Source organism: Canis lupus, chromosome 17 (genome assembly GCF_048164855.1).
Source record: "Canis lupus baileyi chromosome 17, mCanLup2.hap1, whole genome shotgun sequence".
Classification (NCBI taxonomy): Eukaryota; Metazoa; Chordata; class Mammalia; order Carnivora; family Canidae; genus Canis; species Canis lupus.
The window spans coordinates 34314938-34333717 of record NC_132854.1 but is presented as its reverse complement, the minus strand read 5'-3'; the positions used below and the strand labels follow the sequence as shown (position 1 = coordinate 34333717).

Genomic DNA, 18780 nt, shown 5'->3' with positions numbered 1-18780 from the left:
CCTCTTTCTCTTTTGATGCTTCAGAGTAACTTTTTTTGATTTCCTTTAAGTGGGTTGTGACCTTTTTTTTTTTTTTTGGCTACGATCTTTTTTTTTTTTTTTAATTTTTATTTATTTTATGATAGTCACACACAGAGAGAGAGAGAGAGAGGCAGAGACACAGGCAGAAGGAGAAGCAGGCTCCATGCACCGGGAGCCCGACATGGGATTCAATCCCGGGTCTCCGAGATCGCGCCCTGGGCCAAAGGCAGGCGCCAAACCGCTACGCCACCCAGGGATCCAGGTTGCAATCTTTTTTACCCTTAAATGTCTTCACTTATGCTAAGACCTCTTAGTTATAAAAATATAAAATAATATAATCTTAAATAATGAGGTTAAAAGGAGATAAAGGAAAAGATCAACTGATAGGATCTCATCTTGAATTATAGTAGCGAGGCTTCAAGTTAAACATTCAGTTTTGAATATAAGAAATGTAATTCCTGAGCATGTCTTCTTTCTTATTGAGTATACCTCTCAGGAATCTTCTTACGTGGCTTTCATTTTTCATCCCTTTTTATCCACTCATCTTCACCTTTTGAAACAAGATATCCTGATTTGGAAATTCTAATTCTGCTTTTCTGTGTATATATTTCATCATAAAATATAAGCCCTTAGAATATAAGTTTTCAAGAGTAGGAAAAGCATCTTTAATCAGCCAAATGTTTCATAGAATACTGTGCATAATTTTAAGATGTTGATATAAAGCCCTTTTGTGATTTCTTTTGTAGCTGTATTAAGGGTGGTGGTAAGAGCCCCAATTAGGAAACTATTCCAGTATTTCAGTGAGTGATGGTGGTATCTTAAACCAGACTGGTATAATGGTGTCCCACAAGAATGGGCTAATTTGAAGCCTGTTTAGAAAGTAGAATCATGGGGCTTGGTGATTGGATCCAGGGAATGTTGAAGAGCAGAGATACAAGAATTGATGCCTGGAGTTTTGGCTTGTGTCGTGGGTTTATGGTGGTGCTGCAAAGCACATGGGACAAATAGATTTGGAGAAGAAAGCTCAAGAAAATATCTAAGTGGATATATCCAGTAAAGAAGGTGCTTTATATATGGAAGGGATTAAATGAATTGGTAAATGAACTACGTAGAGTGAGAGCAGAAAAAGGCCTAGGCCAAAATCTTGAAGAGCACCAACATTTAAGGGAGAGGCAGAGGAAAAAGTGTGTACACAAATTAGAAGGTGGGGTAACCAGAGAGATGGCAGGAACATCAGAAAGACAGTAGAATCTGACCAGTGACAATGGGCTGTCAAGGGGCCAAGTCAAACAAAGATAAAAAAAAAAAAAAAAGCATCGGTTGAATTTTAGTAAGATGGTACAGCAGTTTCAGTGGAGCTAAAAAGCAGACCACAGTGAATTGATGAATGAGCAGAAGTTGAAAAGTGGTCTAGGAAAAATAGGCAATCTTTAAGATATTTAAATCAGAATATAGGATGATGGGAAGGAGGGAGAACATGAGATCAAGGACTTTTACCTCCCACAGCTAGAGAGTTTAAATGGTGATAGGAGCCAGGTAGAGACATTATAGGTACAAACAAGAGAAGATAATCAATTTCCCAGCAGAGTGTTGGAGAAGGAAGAGATCTAGAGCACAGTGATGGGATTTAACTTTAAACAGGAGGGGCACCTTTTCCATTTTGAAGATAGAAATAAAGATTATGTTAAGATAAAAGTTGAGTTCAGGGCAGCCTGGGTGGCTCAGCGGTTTAGCGCTGCCTTCAGCCCAGGGTGTAATCCTGGGGACCTGGGATCGAGTCCCATGTCAGGCTCCCTGCATAGAGACTGCTTCTCCCTCTGCCTGTGTCTCTGCCTCTGTGTGTGTGTGTGTGTGTGTGTGTGATGAATAAATAAATAAATAAAATCCTAAAAAAAGAAAAGATAAAAGTGAGTTTGTAGGTTTGGTTGTAAGAATTCAGGTAGTTTCCATCCAATGGCTGTGCTCTAATGGCAAGAGATGTGCTAGTGTCAGAATTTTGAGGAAAATAGAATTTTGAAATAACTACACAGTAAATGAGAAATATATATTATGAAAATATTAGGGGTGCCTGGGTGGCTCAGTGGTTGAGCACCTGCCTTCAGCTCAGGGTGTGATCCTGGGTCTGCAGATCAAGTCCCACATCCGGCTCCCTGCAGGGAGCCTGCTTCTTCCTCTGCCTATGTCTCTGCCTCTCTTTCTGTGTCTCTCATGAACAAATAAATACAATCTTTTAAAAAAATATATTAGATAATTGCCAAGTTGAAACACCATGTGTTTATAGTAGTACCATTCTGCACAATTTATCTCTAGTAGTGTGTAGCATGCTAGGTATAAACATGGAGAAGATGGACATCTGGATTGGTCCAGAATTGCATTCTACCTTCTAGTGTACATGCGTATATATATGTTCAAGTCTCTTCTTAAATTTTAAGGTTGGAATAACCTTTATATTCTTTATGTCACCTACATTTTGAAATACTGTGGGAAAAGCCAGTCAGACAAGATGAGTTCATAATCACAGCTCTGCTTCTTGATAGCTATAGATTCTTGTGACGATAAGTTAACCCCTTAAACTCAGTTTCCTCAGTGTAAAGGCAATGTTTCCCTTATATGATTGTATGGGAATTAAAAACTGTAGTAACATTCCTAGAATGTAATAGGCATATAACTCAATGAATGTGGTTCCTTTTTCTCTTTTCCTTCTGTTCCAAAAGTCAATTCAAATGGTATGTGTTCTTTGAAGTTCTCTTTAGCTCCACAAAGAAAAATTTAACCTTTTTTTCTACATTTTTCCAATAATTTTTTAGATATTTCTATTAATGTTCACATTATTATATACCATAATTATGCATATGACTTAGCCAGAAAAGTGCTTCATTTTTCCTAGTAAATTAGCCGTTAGCACAGTATTTAGCACATAATAATAAGTACTTAGTTGAATGTTTGTTTATGGTCCTTTACAGTCTTCAATTATAATTGTACTTGAAACTGTCAAATAGAACAAATAGAAAGCTTTAGAAACTAGCCTTCAATATATCCTCATCCTCTTCCTGCCCATAGTAAAGCACACTCTGACAACTGCTATCATTTTAACTGAAGAAGCTCTCCTATACCCAAGAACAATTTCAGAGATTTATCTAAAAGTAGCCACTAGGAAGTCGTATCTGTAAAGTTTGTCTAGAATAAAGCTACTCCTAAAACCCTGGATGTGGTATCTGTACCCACAAGCAAACTTTGGGGATATCAAGCCTCTCAAAAATGATACATATTTGTGGAAGATATCTAAGACCTGAGATTCTTCTACCTTTTCACTTACTGCTTCTACCAATACTATCTTTCAGGGCTTACTGGCATTTCAGTTAGTATTTAACCAGAATTAACTAGCCACTCCTTACTAAGGTACCTAGAATATGCAAAGCCCCATACTTGCCTGAATGGTGGACTCCCATTAGCCCAGATAATTTGCCTCTTACTGCAGTATGTATCACTTAACAAAAAGAAAACGAACCTGCAGTTAACCAGGTTTCCTAAAAGTGAAGTCACAGTATAATTATCATTCTTTTATGGTATGTTTATGTTCCGGGATTCTAACTTGTATGTTCTTTGTGATTTCTCGGAAAGTTTCAGGGACATTTCAGCACCACAAGTGCCCCTTAGGCAATCCACTTCATAAAGGGTTCAAACAAATTACATATTTCTATATGTATGTCATTCCTTTTGGTTCATACTTCACTGTTTTGACATTTTCTTAAGGATACCTTTTTACATGTTTTTCTTATATACCTGTGTAGTTAAATTTTACATCAACATGACTAAAAAAATACTGAGTGCTTAAGTTAATTTTTGTTAGATATAATAATTTCTCAGATTCATACATTTCTCCATGATGCTCTTCCACTTAAAATTTTTTATTTAGTAGGTTTTAGTGAATATTTCTTTTTAAGATTATTTGTTTATTTGAAAGAGAGAGAGAGAGAGAGACCACTCACATGGGTTTAAAAGTTAAAATATGCCAGAACTAAACCTATTATATATCAGTAATAATATCTTGAGTTTTTATAGCTTCTTTCTTCCAAAATGTTTAAAACATTTAAGTCTTACAGGAACCCTATGATGGTCATTTCACAGAAAGAGCAGCTGAATCTCAGTTATCCATCTTAAGGAATGTTAACTCTCCTCAATTTTGAGTTGCATAAAAGACACACGAATTTCTCTTAGGTTGTACTCTGTGGACCTCTATGTTTATGTGGACTTGTACAGAACTTAGTAAAACGAGGTTAAATTATTTTCATAAGTATTTTGACTGCTTTAATCTTTTTCATCATCTTTAAAATTACAAATATCCTTGTATCTTGCAAGTAAAACTCTTATGTGAAGCAATATAATGTCTCATCATAAAAATATTTTACCTGTGTATATATGCTATCTTAACTTTTTTCTCATCACACTTTCATATCTCTTAGGTATCATATAGGCCTGCTATTCTCTAGTTTTTTGAATATGTATTTTAGAATGAAATATGTATTTTTCCCACTATATTTTAGAAGTTTGGCATATTTTCTTTTAAATAGTACATTTCTCTAACCTTTTTTTTTTATCAGTAAGGAAAAAGTAAAGACCTCTTGCTGTCATTTCTATCCATGTGTTTTTATAATTCTCTTAGAATTGTAACAGTTTATAACAAACCAAACAATTATAGAACATGAGACACACAAAACTGCAAAGCTATAAATAAAAATAAGTCTCTGGAAATGTATGGTGGCCAGGAGGGATGAGATAATTATGATCATAATCCTGTCAGGTTCCATATTGGCAGTATTTTGATAGAAACTTAAGTCACTGATCACGTCTCAGGGAACTAACACTGAGAGAAGGCTAGGAATAAAACATGGAGAAAGTACAGGTACAGGAGTCAGCTACACTCTGGAAACCAGTCCTCAGAGTAGAACACAGTGTTCAGAGCCTGAAGTCAATGATGGAAATCAGCTGGAGTATCCATCAAAACCTATCAGATTATACTGAGATAGTAAAGGCCAGAAATTGGACAGCAACTAGAAGAATACTGTTACAGAGGAAGAGCAGGACACCAAGAGAGCTTGAGTACCAGAAGGCAGAGAAGTCAGAAGTCCAAAGGAGACCATCCAGCAATCAGAGGAGATAAAGGGTGTGTACAAGGCAATCAGAACAGAATCAGAGTGCCCACACTTCTGTTATGTCAATGATGTCAGTGATTTCAACTCGGGGCCTACTTATTGTGTTAATTCTAGCTTCCTCTACCTGGATCGCTGTTGAGCATGACCTTATGATTATATCCAAATTCAGGAAAGAATGTACTAGGTGATTAGTTATGTCCCTTAGGCTATGACAGCACAGTTGTGTCTCATTCATGTATATACTTGAGCTCTTGCTAAGCTTTCTTTTTTTTTTCTTTTCCTTGCTAAGCTTTCAATCACAGATAAGGTATGGTTTCAAAAATGTGAATGTCATCTTAAATACATTAGAATATGAAGTAAATAGGCTTTATTCTGCTCTGGCCAAGACTTCTTTCTTTGTTCTGTTCTAGACCCCAAACTTTTCAATAGTAGAAGGTAATCTGAGGAAAACAATCAGGGTGGTGAAAGAATTCAAGAATTATTTTTACATAGAAAAGGAATGAATGAACTGGGGGTGTTTACAGAAGAAATGATTTAGAGGGGGATCCCTGGGTGGCTCAGTGGTTTAGTGCCTGCCTTTGGCCCAGGGCGCTATCCTGGAGTCCCGGGATCAAGTCCCGCGTCGGGCTCCTGGCATGGAGTCTGCTTCTCCCTCTGCCTGTGTCTCTGCCTCTCTCTATGTCTATCATGAATGAATGAATGAATGAATGAATAAATAAATAAATAAATAAATAAATATTTTTTTAAAAATGAAATGATTTAGAGAGTTTTAAGAAATTCAAAGTAAACGTGTGAAAGAGATAGTAATAGACTTGTTATACATGTCTCCAAAGGCTAGAATTAAAACCTAAGAGTACACATTAAAAGGAGACACGTTTTGTTTTGTTTGGCTTTGTTTTTTGTTGTTGTTGTTATTGCTGTTGTTTTGTTTTGATTAGAGGGTGGGTTAAGTAACTTGAAGATCCCTTCCAAATCTGAAATTGTGTGATTGTGTGCATATGTGTGTATGTGTATGAAAGCCTTTGATAGAAGATACATGCACTATTATATAAATAATGACAGCTTTGAACCCAGGACGACCTGCATTTGAAAACTGGTTTCACTTACTAGTAACTAATGAACTTGGTTAAATTTCTTAAAACATCATAAGCTTATTTCTTCATCTTCAAAATTGAAGTAATATTTACCTCTTGGTATTTGGAAAAGGATTAATTTTTTTTAAAACATTTATTTGAGTGAGAGAGAGACTACAGAGGGGGAGAGGCAGAAGGAGAGGGAGAGGGAGTCTTAAGCAGACTCCACACTGAGCACAGAGCCTGACATGGGGCTTAATCTCATGACCCTGAAACCAAGAGTCGGGCACCCAACCAACTACACCGCCCAGGCACCTCTAGAAGAGGATTAAATTATTATGTAAAATACTTAACACAAGGTCTAGCACACAGTAGATGGACAGTGAATGTTAGCTCTTGCCCACTCTCTTCCTCTCTCCACACCTAAAAACTTTATATTCTCCCTATGATCCAAAGGGACAACCCCAGGGAAAGGTTCCCTACTAATAGGAACAAGTATTTAGACAGTAGGGACAGAGAACAGCGATTTGCAGTTGTAGATACTGATACTATTCTTTAACAGTTCTGCCATACAAAATCTGCTTTGTCCCTTGTTTAGAGTATAGTGGCATTGACATTCAAGGTATATTTTAACTTCCTCAAAACCATGTATTAAAAATCTCTACTAACGTATTTGTAAGTGAAATAATCTGAGTTCTGAAATCTGCTTTAGAATATTTTTTAAAAACTGGTAAGGAAATAGATAAAACACTGTTGACAGAACAATCTGGCAGTTCCTCAAACAACTAAACATAGAGTTAACCATATGACCCAGCAGTCCACCTCTAGGTTTGTACCCAAGAGAAATGAAACATGTCCGCACAGAAACTTACGCATGCATGTTTATAGCAGCATTATTCACAATAGCCAAGAAGTGGAAACAACCCAAATGTCCATCAGCTGATGAATGGATAAACAAAATATGGTATAGCCGTACAGTAGAGTATTATTTGGCCATAAAAAGAAATGAAGTACTGATATATGTTACAACATGGACGAATCTTGAAAACATTATGCTAAGTGAAAGAAGCTAGTAACAAAATTATATGACCACATATATTATGATTCCATTCATATGAGACATCTAGAACAGGGAAATCTATACAGGCAGAAAGTACATTAGCTGTTGCTTAGGGGTGGGAAGGTGAGAGTAAGGGGATTGAGGAGTGACTCCTAAGGAATCCAGGTTTCTTTTGAGGTAATAAAAAAGTTTTAAAATTGACTGTGGTGATGTGCACATATCCATGGATATACTAAAAACCATTGAATTACACACTTTAAATGAATGACTGTATGGTTGTGAATTATATCTCATTAAAGCTAGTTTAAGGGATCCCTGGGTGGCGCAGCGGTTTGGCGCCTGCCTTTGGCCCAGGGCGCGATCCTGGAGACCCGGGATCGAATCCCACGTCGGGCTTCCGGTGCATGGAGCCTGCTTCTCCCTCTGCCTGTGTCTCTGCCTCTCTCTCTCTCTCTCTCACTGTGTGCCTATCATAAATAAATAAAAAATTAAAAAAAAAAAAAAAAAGCTAGTTTAAAAAACAATATTGGCAAAATGTTTGTCATTGTTACAATTAAGTAGTAGAACTGAAGAGTTTCATATATTCTTTGTAAATTGGAAAATTTCCATAATAAAATGTTTTTTAAATACCCTTTCAGATAAAGTTTAAATATCCAAAATATGTATGTACTTGATTTAAAACAAGGTTGGTTTTTACCTTGTGTTTACCGCAAGTGGGAAAGATGCACAGAATTATCTGACTTGTTAGCTGTGATACATTATTATTCCTATGTAAAAACACTTACATTTGACCTTCAGTAGAGCACATACTTTGCATTATACTTGTCAGAGCTATTTTCATCAAGAAATGCCATCTATGTGTCCCCTTGCCAACATCTTTGCAGAGTTTACAACTTTCAGCAATTTATTGGCATCAACTATGCAATACTGTTAAGCAGCTGCTCTGCAGTTGAGCTGTTTTAATATACCACCACTCTATGCAAATAGTTTGTATTCAATGGCCATGATATGTGATTTTGGATTCAAGAGAGCAGTTTATCTGTTTTATAGATATTATTTATGCAATAACAGTCGTCATCCTTCTCTTCCTCCTCCTCCTGCTCATCATCATCTAGAAGTTTCATAAGAATATCCTTGCCCTTAATTCTTCCATTTTGAGTAGTAATTATTTTACTACAGTGTGGTTTTTATTTTTTTATTTCAGTTTTATCCTAAGTCTCAATTGTATAACCAGATGCAATTCTAGAGCTGTTCATTTTAATGAATGGTTAATTAATTCTTGAAGTTACTATAATTTTTTTATGTATTTGATATCCTGGATTATAACATATATAATATTAGCTTTTTGAAAATCAGTGTAAAAGTGTTAGAATTTATGACTATTATTATAAATCAGACTATGTGTATAGAATACTATTTAAAGATCTCAAACCAGTGGTTAAAGGGAAAGAGGATTAGGGTGTGTCCCTTTTACAGTATTTGAATTTTTACAGTGAACAAGTAATGCTTGTATAATTTGTAAAAATGGGAATTTTAAAAAATATTTTGAGACATTAATGGAGCATTTGCCAAGAATAGGCTAAAACAGCCAAAGTGAAAGACTCCAGATTAGAGCACTCTGCGTTTTGTCATTTTGGAGAAGAGAGCCTGCTTTCTGCATGAGGACCCCTAGAGTGAAGCCACTAAACAGATTTTCTCATCCACATATTCAGAGAGAGTTTTCCGTTGCTTTCTTTCCATAAATGAAACAAAAAACCAAAATAATCTGGTTCTTTGTTCATAAATTGGAACACACACCAAAGACTGTCAAAAATTGGAAGAAAATTAGGACAAAAGAGAAAAAAATCACAGTAAACAGAGAAACTGACCCTGTTCTGCAAAGAAAACAAAAACAAAATTCCATAGCAGAAAAACACAACATATTATAATTCTTTTTTTTCCAGAAAGATTTGAGAAACTAGTATTTCCATAAAATAAGAAACAACGAGGGGATCCCTGGGTGGCTCAGCGGTTTAGCGCCTGCCTTTGGCCCAGGGCACAATTCTGGAGTCCCGGGATCGAGTCCCACATCAGACTCCCGGCATGCATTGAGCCTGCTTCTCCCTCCTCCTGAATAAATAAATAAATAAATATTGAAAGAAAAGAAAAGAAAAGAAAAGAAAAGAAAAGAAAAGAAAAGAAAAGAAAGAACAAAAAAACATTAGTGCTATTTTATTTTCAAAAATTGTAGGAGAAGGATGTGAGGAAAAGTCAATGAACTCTCCTAAAACTGAGAAAAAGGTAAAAAGATGGAAACTAACAGAGAAAAACTAAACAATATAGAAGATCATAGAAAGAAAGAAAACAATTACTAAGAAATAAGAATCAGCTTGGCATCATAGTTCTCAGAAATTTGGCTTTAGAAAACAAACTAATACCATCAAAGTCCTGAAGGAAAGCACAATACTTTCTTCCACAATGCCCTCAGAATAATGAAACTTGCCAAGATAAATAATAAAGAAAGTAACCAGGAGAAATTTCAGAATAACAGCTGTGCATCAGTCTTAAAAGCAATCAGTACAAAATTGAACCCAGCTAATAAATAGCATGATTAAGAAGCTAGATAATCTTAAGTGATATGGAAAAAGGCATATATTGTTTCCATCAATGAGGGAAAAAAACTAAAAAGCAAGCACTTTAAGAAGGAGGAAAATCTCTGTAAGAAAATCAGAGTACAAAATAGGAACCCAAATATGATTTGGAACAATAGATGCAATGTAAGAAAAAGAATTCAATTGAACATGATACTTGAAACATTCTTTGAATATCAGAGGTTCCTTTCTTGTGCATCTAATCACACTCTGCAGTGAACAGTATTTGTAAGTCATCAAATACTAGTACAAATAATCCTACTGACCAATCAGAAAAGGACAGTGATAGAACAGAGAAAAGCAGAACCCAAACTAAGGAAATGAAATGCAAAAATGAAGTCCAAACAGTAAGAGTGGAATCTTAAATAGAAGATGGAACCAGCAATCAGGAGCCAGACAAGAACATGGTAAAAACCAAACCAGATCAGGACCAAAACAGAAGATCTCAGGGTGACTTCATCCTACCTAAAGATTCTCTTTTGTAGTGACAAGTTTTCTAGCTCATCTATGCTATGTTGGTTTATTTATTTTTTGTTTTGTCAGTCTGAGAATTGAGATCTTGTAATTATAACCATTTATTTGTAATGGTAATACCAATTAGGGCATGACAATTTATGCCAAAAGTGTAGGTGAAAAATCTATTAAAATATTGTTATGGGTAGAAAGACCCAATATCCTAAAAATCAGTTCTAAGTTTTTCTCCTACTTTAATAGAGGTCCACCCCTGTCTGTAAGAGCCAAAAACATACCCGAATCAGTAAACATTTTACAGTGTGACATAGGGTGCATGAATTGACAGACTATTGAAATAGAGTTTGAAAGTCCAGGAATAAATCATATATTTAATGGAAGTTTAGTGCATGATAAAGATAAGCATCTGAAATGGGTGAGTACATAATTTTATCACAGAATACCTATGGGGGAAAGATGTTGAATCCACACCCTTCACCACAAGCCAGGATAAACTTCAAACAGATCAGAGGTCTAACTGAAAAGGAAAAGAAAAAGAAAGCATAAAAGTAACTGGAGGAAAATGGAAGAAGACACGGAGAAGGCTGTAAAATAAAGATTGACATATTCAGCTACATCAGAATCATAAAGTTCTGCATAGCAAAAAAATATATATATATAAACATAGATAAAAGATAAACAGGGGGCGGAAAACTGCCACTCATACTACAAAGGGCTAAAATCTCTAACATATAAAGAGCTCTTTGAAATGTGTAAGAAAACGACCAATCACCCAGGAGAAAAATGGGCCAAGGATATCAAATACCCTTAAGTATATGAAAAGCTGCTCAACCTCACAATAAAAGAAATGCAAAATAAACATACTCACTTATCGAACTGGCAAATAGCCAAAAAGGTAACACAAGCACACATTTTATCAATTAGGAAACTGAATCTCATTGAACCAGAGTAGATTGCCTAAGTTTACAGAGTTAGTAACAGGAGTAGAGGTGTCTTCAACTTCTAACCTAATGCTAAAATAATTCCAGTACATGTCTTTGTTTGGCTGTGTGTTCAGTGCATGATGGGATTGCAGATACTATTTGTTGTTAAAGTAAAATATTCCTTCCCAAAATTTACCATTGATATGAAAGGGATGGATCATTTCTATGACCAAACATAATAAAACTGAACAAAATTTTTCTACATGTTCTTTTAGTATCCATTGTAGCTGTCTTTTTTTAATAGGAATTTTTTAGAACTGTGTTGCTCGTAAAATGTTCTTTACCTAGGTTTCAGAAACGGTGCTAACATTATTGTTTAATACAGTTAGAAGAATGAAAATAGACTGTGACAACAGCCTAAATTAAAGTGATCCTAGTTTGGATGAAGCAAAGATCAAGAATTTCTTGAATAGAGAATAAATCAAAGAATAAATCAAGAATTTCTCTTCTGTCTCCTGACCAGCACCAGGAATGAGCTATTTCCTGTAACTGCTCCTATACCAGCAGTAGAAGGAAGCCAAAGAGAAACAAAATGATGGCCTCCTCCCGGACACTTAGGAGCCAAAACCCTCTGCCTTACTATACCTACAACTTATTCCTGTTTGTTGTGTAGATGATTTAGGCACTTAACGTTTTCTCTTCTACCTTTTCAATTATTCCATTTCCTTTTGAAGTCTTTTAAGAAAATGGTAGAGGAAAGAGCCCCAAACTTTTTTAATTGCCTACTAATCACCAGTTAATCTCCTCAGCCTCATTGCCCCACTGGTCCCCTTCCCCAGCAAATATGATCCCCTTTACGTATTAACTGTAGATTAGTAGTAGGTTGTGCTAAAGGTTATTTTTTCCTATTATTGTATCTTCATGCCAAGATACAAAAGTTAAGGCAAGTAAACATGGGTTCTTTCAGATGCAAAGCTTTCTTTTGATAGACCGAGAGCCCATCATCTTATCTCCCCTTTCCCTTCTTACAATGGTCAGTAGAACAGGAGCTAAAATCTACTATAATACCAGACATGTTTAACACCAAATTGGTGATTATGTACTTCACTACAGAGAACACATAAGCGAAATAACATAATATTGAAAGCAAAAAGATCCCTCAAAAGGCCCAAATGAAAAAAAAAAAAAAAAAGGCCCAAATGATGTTATATCAGATTGGCACCGTCTGAAGGTGTACACATTGTCATGGACTTCAGAAAGGAGAAAAAGGGTTCTGGCACCATTTCTTCCAGCTCCTCTCCAAGATTTATTAAAGCTTAGTGGCTTGAACTCAACAGCTCTGTTTTAAAATACCCACTCAAGCTAGATGGTTCTAAATAGAACTCATGACAGCCAGGGGGAAAAAAAAGGCTTGTAGAAACTTGCTCTGACACAGAGATGATGTCTATAAACAGATTAGTAGAAGGGAGCAGAACATCTCTCTGTCACCGTAACTTTTGTCTCTTGGCATGAAAATGAAATCAAATCATAGGGAAAAAATGACTTCCAACATAGCCCACCACTATTCTACAGATAATTAAGGTAATGGAGAGTTTAGTCTGTCCTGTCTCCATTTGCTTGCGTTTGATTCAGTGAATTTAGTAATTAATCATAAATACCCACTAATTAGTGTTAAATGCTAAAGTTTGCACTGTTGGGAGAAATAAAAGACAAAATAGAGTTAGAAGAGGGAATGACTGAAAGTTGTGATCTGAGCCCTTTAACAAGTTCAGCATGATTAATTCTTAGTTGAAACAGTAACTGCTAAAGCAAACTCTAGTTTTCATTTGTAAAAGAATAGTGGTTAAAGAAATCCTGAAATTGTATTAAACTTAAGACTCAAACTGGTGATTAGTAGGCAAGGAAAAAAGTTTGGGGCTCTTTCCCCTACCATCTTCTTAAAAGACTTCAAAAGGAAATGGAATAATTGAAAAGGTAGAAGAGAAACAGTTAAGTGCCTAAATCATCTACACAACAAACAGGTGCAGAGAAACTACGGTGGGTGGAACGGTGGGTGGAACGTAGCTCTGCCAGTGGTTTCCAGATTTGTCTGTTAGAATCTCAAGGAGATCTTTAGAAAATCCCAAAGCCAAGGCCATCTCCCAGCCCAATTACTCACAATCTCTGGGGGTGGGACACAGACATCACTAGTTTTTGAAGTACCACAGGTGATGCCAATATTTAGAAAAATCAAGGATCCATTAGAGTATGGAATGATATATTTATCAGTTACCATACCAAAAATACTGATGATATGAAACTATTATGTGCATTACTTTACATTGACATGTTTCACAGCTTTCCTCATTCATATAGTGTGATTGCTTCAAATGTTTCTTCTATTTCAAGAATAAAAATAAATGCTTTAACATCAATCATTTTTAGTCTGCTTCCTAAAATCATACTTGCCGTTATCTTCTGTTTTTGTATCAACAGGAATTGGCAGCAATGAAACAGATTGTCACCAATATGCGTAGTAAGCGTTCTGAGGACCAGTTACTTCTTACTAAAACAGATGCAAAAAATATGACAGAAAATCATAAATCAAAAACTTTAAATGTGCCAAGAGAACATGAAGACAATATATTTATACCCAAACCAACACTCTTTGTAAGTAAAATCAAAATTAACTTAGAATTTTAATATCTCTGATTTTCATAAATATATTTTACTTAAATTTCTAACCTCTTCTTCATATGGGTTTTGAACTAATTTTCAGTTTCATTAAAGGGCTTTGAGAGATCTATATTAATCTCCAAATATATGTCTTACCGCTGATAATTGGGTTTTATATTTTTAGTGAACATATTGGACTTGCCCAGAAATTAGCCTTAATCTACCATTTACCTCCTCTAATCTTCAGGACTTGTTGTAGGGGAATCAGGGAGACATTTTGTATACTTTTTTAATTTACCCAAGAATAAAAAGATGCAAAATATCTCCTTTGCCCTCTTATTTTTAATTAGTATATTTTGCTCTAAGTAGTTCTTCATAAAATACAAAACCAATCATATTAACATAAACTGAAATGCATTAAGTAGAAACCTACATGTACAGAAATCAAAGGACAAAAAATTAGAAAAATTTGGATTAAAAGTAGAGAAAATACCAAAAATGATGTTTTAGCAAATAAGAATAAAAATTAAAAGGCAACAATCAAAATAGTAATATTATCAAATATTACACTTTAACATGGTTTCCCATGCTTGCTTTAATTTCTCAGAAGATATGTAATTTTTACCATCTGAACAGTGACTCAAAACCAGACAGATTTTCTCTATGAGATTCTGATTTAGTGAGTCCCCAGAATCTTAGTTTTTTAAAACTTCCAAGATGATTATAATAATTGGTCAAGTATGGGAGCTTCTGATCTAAGCTACTTCATTATACATTCAGATAATGCTGCTCAAGATCAATGAAACATGAGATTGCTTGGTGATTACATGGTTCAACATACTTTTTTTAAAAATGACAGAGTTAGAATTTAGATGAAACAAGGGATAATTACTGTAAGGATCCATGTGGCAGTAATGGAGACTGAGCTGACAGAAGAGAGAAAACAGGAAGCCTAGATTGACCAGCCAGGAAACAAGGCAGCTATACGGATTTCCGGATTTCCGCAGCTGTGTCCTGGGATCTTTCCCTCTGGTGGTACACCAGCTTCTCTTTGTTTCTCTCCTAGTTTCTGCTTACTCATAGTTTCCACTTCCTCATTGACTTGCTCTTGGCCCCTTGTCTTGAGACATGTTTCCTTCCCACATCTACTCTCTTATAGTCTAGTTCTTTGTATTTTCCAAAAACAGGAATCTCATTGGTGCAGCTTATTTTTGTTGGGCGATACCCTTTGTGGCAAGACCTGTTAAGGTTATTAGCCAGGCTACTGAAAGGCCACTCAAACTAGTGAGCAGGAATCGCATGGTACCAAATAAAGCTGCCTAGAGCTATTTATTTCAAAGGACCATGGCTCAGACACGGGGCTAAGATTATGGCAGACAATATGATATGTCTATTATGTTAAAATCTATAAGAAGAGAGCAGAGTGAAACCTAGATGTTGATGGGAAAAGTAAGGTCAGATGAAAACCACAAGATAACAGCCAAATACTTAAACCTGTCACATCCTCTGATCTGCTTTTCTGACCCTTCTCCGTTCCAAGCAGTGAGCTGTTCCTTGTGACTCTGAACTCCTATATTTCTAACTTTGGCTGGTAACCTGATTGTGATATCCTGACTGCAGCCAGTATATAATTAACAGTAAAAGTTCTTCAGTACCTCAAAACAAGGTTCTGCAGTGAGAATAAAATTAAGAAGATTCAAAATACAAAGTATCAAGTGGGTGGCTTATATTTCCTTCTTTTTCCATATCTGTGTTTTCTGGGGGTGGGGGGGGGTGTTCTATAATAACCTTATTTTATAATAAGGGAAAATTTTTCAAAAGAGGTATGAGCTCAGCTATACCCTAATGAAAACTGAGAGCTACTACTGAAAACCAGTCAAATCAAGACTATGTGCTAACACAAAATTGTTAGTGTGAATTGACTGAGTAACCGGGAGCAAATCATTGAACACTCTGAGCTGGTTCTAATCTGTAAAACTAGAGGGAGATCATATGAAATGAGGTCTGGACATCTTTTATACTAACATACTATTATTCTTTTCAGGCATTATACTTTTTATAGTTACTGTTCTGATAGTTTCAATTTTTCATAGCAATATTTCCCTTATATCTTTTCAAGATATATTTTCTTATATCTTGTTAATAAGGAATTTATGATGCAAATATTTGAAAATTAGATCTAATTATTTCATAGTCTTACAGTTTTATAACTAAAGTGGAAACATTTCTAATTTGCTTCCAGATCCTTTGGCTGATATTATTTGCTATTGATAGTTTTCCCTGATATCGAATTTAATGCTGGATAGATAGATGGGTATATATTCATATATGCATTGAAAATATGAGGAAAGGCAACCTGGGTGGCTCAGCGGTTTAGCGCCACCTTCGGCCCAGGGCATGATCCTGGAGACTGGGATCGAATCCCACATTGGGCTCCCTGCATGGAGCCTACTTCTCCCTCTGCCTGTGTCTCTACCTCGCTGTCGAATAAATAAATAAAATATTTTTTTAAAAAAAGAAAATACAGGGATCCCTGGGTGGCGCAGCGGTTTGGCGCCTGCCTTTGGCCCAGGGCGCGATCCTGGAGACCCGGGATCGAATCCCACGTCGGGCTCCCGGTGCATGGAGCCTGCTTCTCTCTCTGCCTGTGTCTCTGCCTCTCTCTCTCTCTCTCTCTCTGTGACTATCATAAATAAATTAAAAAAAAAAAATTTAAAAAAAAAAAGAAAATACAAAACTACTTCCAACTGGGCAACAGGGTGGAGGTAGAGCTGTGATGTAGAAGAAAATGAAGCATAAGAGCTTGAGACATTTTCCTTTGTATGCTTTTATATTCATATGAACCTTTTATAAGGCTCATGTGATATTTATATATGAAGAGAACCCCAAGAGGTGCATTTTATAGACACCTTTCTTAAGTTCTGGCCATGGAAATCACAGATATGGCAGTTGTTTTTCAGGCATTAGATGCACTAACAAAGACTAGATTGAACCCCAGAATGTAAGTGCTTTAAGGATAGGAGTGTGTTTCCATTGCCTTGCACAGCTGATAAAGCTGATACTCAATAAATATTTGCTAATTGAGAACTTAAAAAAAAAATGGTTCTGTGCCTTCCTGATTTACTTATCTTCTTAACTGTTAAAACTCTACTGGGTGGAGAACTTGAGTGGTGAACTAAAAGGACCTGGAGAGCTAAAGCAGCAACTCCCAAAGCTATGGTTAGTGCCGGAGACTATGGTTAGTGCCACTTCTGCAACAGGCAGCACCATTTCAGTCCCTTTCATTCATAAAACCCAGCTCATTCCGCTAATCATCATCTTCTCTCTCAAGCTAGCTTTTACCTGTGCTTACCCTTTTCTCTAGCCTTGCCTCTCTCCTCTCTAGGAAGAACTGGAGCTCTTCTAATCTCTTTGGAGCAACTTTCCTTTTTCCTTCCAGAGCAGCATAGTACTAATTTTTGCTAGTATTCTGCTACCATCCTTTTCCAAACCAGTACTTTTGACTCAGGATTCATATCGTTGTCACTATTTTCTCAGTAAAAATGCAGATGTTAGCAATCCTGCTTTAGTCTTTTTGAAACAATGAAAAGCCTCAGGATCCAGGGAGGGCAGGGAACATGATAAAAATAGTAACACTAGTAAATTGTGTATGAAGTTTCCAAATTACAGTGAGTTTATGGTAGGGTTCAGATGGTAACTTAGATTTGTTATCTCAATGACTGGCATCTGTTGGATGGGTAAATTAAGTTTATGTAATTGATACATAAATGGCTATGTGACCACATGACTCTCTGTAGAAGTGATTTAAAAGGCTACATGTGGTCATCTGGAAGACAGCTTTCAAATAAGTACAATTTAGTTCAACAACTTTGTCCTGACTATATGCAGAAACCCTTGCTAAACATTATAGAATATTTGATCATTTTGATATAGATAAAATTGAGTGGACTACTTTAAAGGAAAATAAAGAAAATGCTAAGTGCTATGGAAATTTAAAGAAAGAATAGATACTTTTATGTTGATGCACTCCTGCAGAAAGAACTTGAGGTTGGCCTTGAAGAAGGTCTAAGATTTTGACAGGTGACAAGGAGGTCTAGTTAAAGTGTGAGAAATACCCAAGGCAAAAAAAAGTACAGTATTTACAAATTATTTTCTAATTTGTGCTTCTTTCCATTGTTCAATAATAGAATGTCTAATATGCATTTTTTTTATATCTAGACTTTATTCCTCTCTTTCTACATTCTTATCCCTGGCTTCAGTCACTTCATGATCCATTAACACTTTCCTTAGGACAAAAAGGGAGATAAAAGTAGAGAGGATATACCTAGAAGACTCAGATTCATAGAAGCAGAAAATAGAACCGTGGCTGCTAGGAACTGGGGGTGTAGGGAGTCACTGTAATGGAGACAGTTTCAGTTACACAGGGGGAAAGAGCACTGTGGATGGATGGTGGTGATGGTCACACAACAGTGTTGATATACTTAATGCCACTGACCTGTACACTTAATAATGATGGCAAATTTTATATTGTTTATATTTTACCACAATTTAAAAATTACTTTTTCTGAGTAGATAAATTATAAAAACAGCTTTTCTCATTATTCACCACAAATGAATTGAGCAGTTATTTATAAGATAGTAATGTAATGAGTGCAACTGAACGGAGAAAGACAAATGACACAGGATGCCACACTGGTGTAGCATCACTACAGAGTCATATGCTAACTCTGTGCCTCCCAACCTTTTTCAAGACATAACTACATACTTGAGCAACACACTGGGTTAAATGAACTT

The 18780-nt window shown here is 35.9% G+C and overlaps 1 protein-coding gene across 7 annotated transcripts in view; it reads left to right on the top strand.

The window, feature by feature from the left end:
* PIBF1 (progesterone immunomodulatory binding factor 1) overlaps positions 1-18780 on the top strand; it is a 197489-nt gene that overhangs the window by 173634 nt on the left and 5075 nt on the right. For all 7 annotated transcript variants that reach the window (XR_012009976.1, XM_072782813.1, XM_072782814.1 and 4 more), the window contains one exon: positions 13807-13980. Coding sequence is in view for 6 of the 7 variants with exons in the window: in XM_072782813.1 (XP_072638914.1) it covers positions 13807-13980 (174 nt within the window). In the remaining variant the exon portion in view is untranslated. Of the gene's footprint in view, positions 1-13806; positions 13981-18780 lie in introns of those variants that run through there.